The following is a 3,280-nucleotide window of genomic DNA, read 5'->3' as shown; positions in this document are numbered from 1 at the left end:
TGTCATCTGGAGCTGAAATGATGCGGAATCTCGGCCATGAAGCGTGCAGAAATGTCGGTTTTTATGAGGGTGTTGCCGACAGCATGGTCGGTGCTATTGTGTAGGAAACGCCACTGTCTTGTCACTCAAAATAAAGCCACTTGAATTTTGCGCCAAACGTGGCCAGGCACACACACATGTAGTCTGACCTCTCATCAACAAATCTTCATCTCTCCTTACTAACTCTCTTTTCTTCCCTCCCTCAGGTGTCTGAGAAGGAGAGATGGGGGGAACTGACAGAACATTTCAACTTCCCCAGAGGTTGCACCCATGCACCTTATGCACTGAAACAGCTGTATTACAGGTAAGGACGTTATGCACAGGTGTACCCACAGGTAGACTTTACATTAAGGTGTACTGATGTCTTAACTCTGTGTACTTAAGGACAGGGACGTGTGGCAAAGAGCTGGGATTCGGCGGGAAACTCATGCATTTTATGGTGTCTCCTTATATGTCGAGATTAACAGCTCTTGTAGGATTTTTTATGATTTATGCAGTAGAATTAAACAAATATTAAGGTGCATAAGGAATGATATTAAGTCAGTGTTATGAAAATCATATTCTTTCTCAAAAGGGGGTATAGTCGATTGGCTAAGGAATATGTTATGATGTATAAGAGGGTTAACAAACATGAGTAGCAATATGATTATGACTTTTGTATTATATTATATATGACCATATAACGTTACATGCATGTACAGTCCATGCAAATATGGCATTGGATATTGCGTACTACTAGTATATTTTTCGTATGGTACTAACTAGTAGTATTTGCCTATGTTACAATCGAAGTAATTTTAGCCAGGTGTATTTAGTACAGTTGTACATTCAAATTCATGATTCACTGCAATGATTCTTGAATAGCACCTGTATTTAGAGAGTAGGAGTATATGTTTCCTAATTTCTGAGCTGTTTTTGCTACTCTCCTGATACTAGCAGTAGTTCTAGACTACATGCATGGAAATTTAAGGTCCTGTATTTCTCTGAATGTATAAGCAGTTGGGCCTAAATACGTTTGGTTAGCTTGATCATAAATTCCCTTTCATCAATCTCCCTGATGTTACAATTATTTGAGTTGAAAGCATGTTCATAACTGACTGATTGGTTAGAAAAGTTCTGCCTTCTGAGCGATATGTTGGACGTGTACGCTTTATTGACATGAATACTGCGGTCAGGCATTGAGTTGCAAGAGAGCCTCTTGCCCATACTGGCTATGTGCAGCTGTAAATGTCATGAATATCGTTTCATACTATTGGGAGACATTATTTTTTCATTGGAATGATGATGATCATATGTGCTTGAAACAGAAAGCAAAAACAAAACATTTCCAGAGAAAATATGCATTTATCGGATATGATGACAACATTTTATCTATTTTTCATGAATGAGAATATAAACATTCAAGATGGACAGATGTTCCAACCAAATATTGTAATAGTTTAGCGCTGAACATAAGCAGTGTGGAAAATAATATTAGGATTTTTTAAAAATCTCATTTTGTTATAGACAATTGTTTATGAATCCCATTTGATTTTGCTCATTTGAACCCCATCCATTATAGCTTGCCCAGGAACAATGTGTGATGACATTTATTCTGTGTAGTGATGGATGTTAGTCATGCAGTCAGTGATGATATCAGAGATGGCAGATGTAAGTTTGTTGTGAGTGTTATCCCCTGATATCTTAGAGGACTTGACCTAAGTGGATAGCATCTATTTTGATTTTTCATAGCAGCTGTGGTTATGATTTTTAAGTTGTTCACCTTTGAATCAAACTTAAGTATTGCTCTTGCTTTTCCCTGGCCTTGACTCAAGTTCCGATGTTGCAATGATATGTTGGCATCTGTCTGTCTCGGAAGACAATGGTAGGCAGACAGGGTAGGGTTTTATTTTTAATGGTTGCAATGTTAGTTCCTATTTAAACACAACCTTGACTAACTGTATTTGTTAGTGATCATGTTGATGGTTTTACTTCAGTGCAACAAATAGATGGACATAATGTATTTAACGGCTACTGTGTGCCTTTGAAGCTTGTGTACATGTGTTACACTACTAGTGTTACACCCCCTTTTCTCTAGTGACTGACTGACAAGCAACCAAATAGGGAAGGGTAATTGTACAGAAAATTCAGGTACAGGTCCGATTCAGGTCCAGAGGATCAGGTGCAGGCCCAGACCTGAACCTGGACCTGATCTTGTAAACTTGTCAGTGGGCAATATTTTTTTTTTTTTTTCAAAACAATGATCCATTTTGCATTCAAAGGTATCTGATTTTCACTGACGTTTTAGATCTCATAAACAAGGCTAACTGCCTCTGTTGTCTTAGACCAAGTTTGACTGAAGAAACTTGGTAGAAATGACTGTAAGCTCTACTTAGCTCTTGTCATTTTCTTGGACCAGTAAGCCCCAAAACACCTGAATGCCTGCCAGTACACCGATACCCACCTATAGTTTGTTAGCTCTTATAACAATAGGCTACTACTCCTAGTCCTAGTCTTAGCAATATTTTAAAGCCAATTGTGCCTCCAATAGCTACATGTAATGATGTATGTATTTCATTAGGTCCTTACATACCATTGAGTTTACAAAGACATGAGTGACATCAAAAGATGACATTTCCTTGACATGGCCATTAAGGCGCTCCAAATATGGAAACTCAAAAAGTACTTATGTCATTCAACTTGGTATAATTACCTACATGTTATATAATAATGATATTGTGTGCATCGTTCTCTCTCTATATTTGTACATATATATATATATATATATATATATATATATATTTATAGGTAGTTCCATTTTGGAATTCAGTTTTCTTTCAGGACCTGGGTTAATTTGTTGCCTGGTGAGTTTTTGATTGATCTTATGTCATAGAAACATCAGGTTTTGAAGCCCTTTCTTAGGTTTCTATAATTGGTGGTTATTGTTGATGACTGCTTACTTGTTGGACTCTATTCTGTCAATGGTAAAAACATCTATGCCAAACATTTCACTCTTTGAAAGTGTTAGTCCAAAAGGGTACGATTCTTAAACTGCCAGACATACCAGGTTCCAAATACACGTTTGGTCCTGAAACTGTACTAGTTTTTTTTCCCTCGGAAATGTAAAAAAAGTCACTTTTACTATACTATGGTGCACAGATGCACCAGTGCTCGAAACATTTTTTTCAGCCTTGTTGCCCAGGTGGCAACCTGAGTCAGCAGCCAGGTTGTGCCATCAACATTTCAGGTTGCCCCCACTTCG

At 37.7% G+C, this 3,280-nt stretch overlaps 2 protein-coding genes across 2 annotated transcripts in view; both read left to right on the top strand.

The window, feature by feature from the left end:
* Positions 1–446, top strand: part of LOC118406933 (AT-rich interactive domain-containing protein 2-like) — a 1,807-nt gene extending 1,361 nt beyond the window's left edge. The window contains exon 3 of the mRNA XM_035807337.1: positions 246–446. Coding sequence (XP_035663230.1) covers positions 246–347 — 102 coding nt within the window. The 3' untranslated portion in view covers positions 348–446. The remainder of the gene's footprint in view (positions 1–245) is intronic.
* The window catches only part of LOC118406895 (zinc finger protein 260-like), a 31,485-nt gene that overhangs the window by 21,345 nt on the left and 6,860 nt on the right, over positions 1–3,280 (top strand). The gene's annotated exons all lie outside the window — the stretch shown is intronic.

Source organism: Branchiostoma floridae, chromosome 19, assembly GCF_000003815.2.
Source record: "Branchiostoma floridae strain S238N-H82 chromosome 19, Bfl_VNyyK, whole genome shotgun sequence".
Lineage (NCBI taxonomy): Eukaryota > Metazoa > Chordata > Leptocardii > Amphioxiformes > Branchiostomatidae > Branchiostoma > Branchiostoma floridae.
Note: the sequence above shows the minus strand (reverse complement) of the source record. Positions and strands in the feature narration are given on the sequence as shown.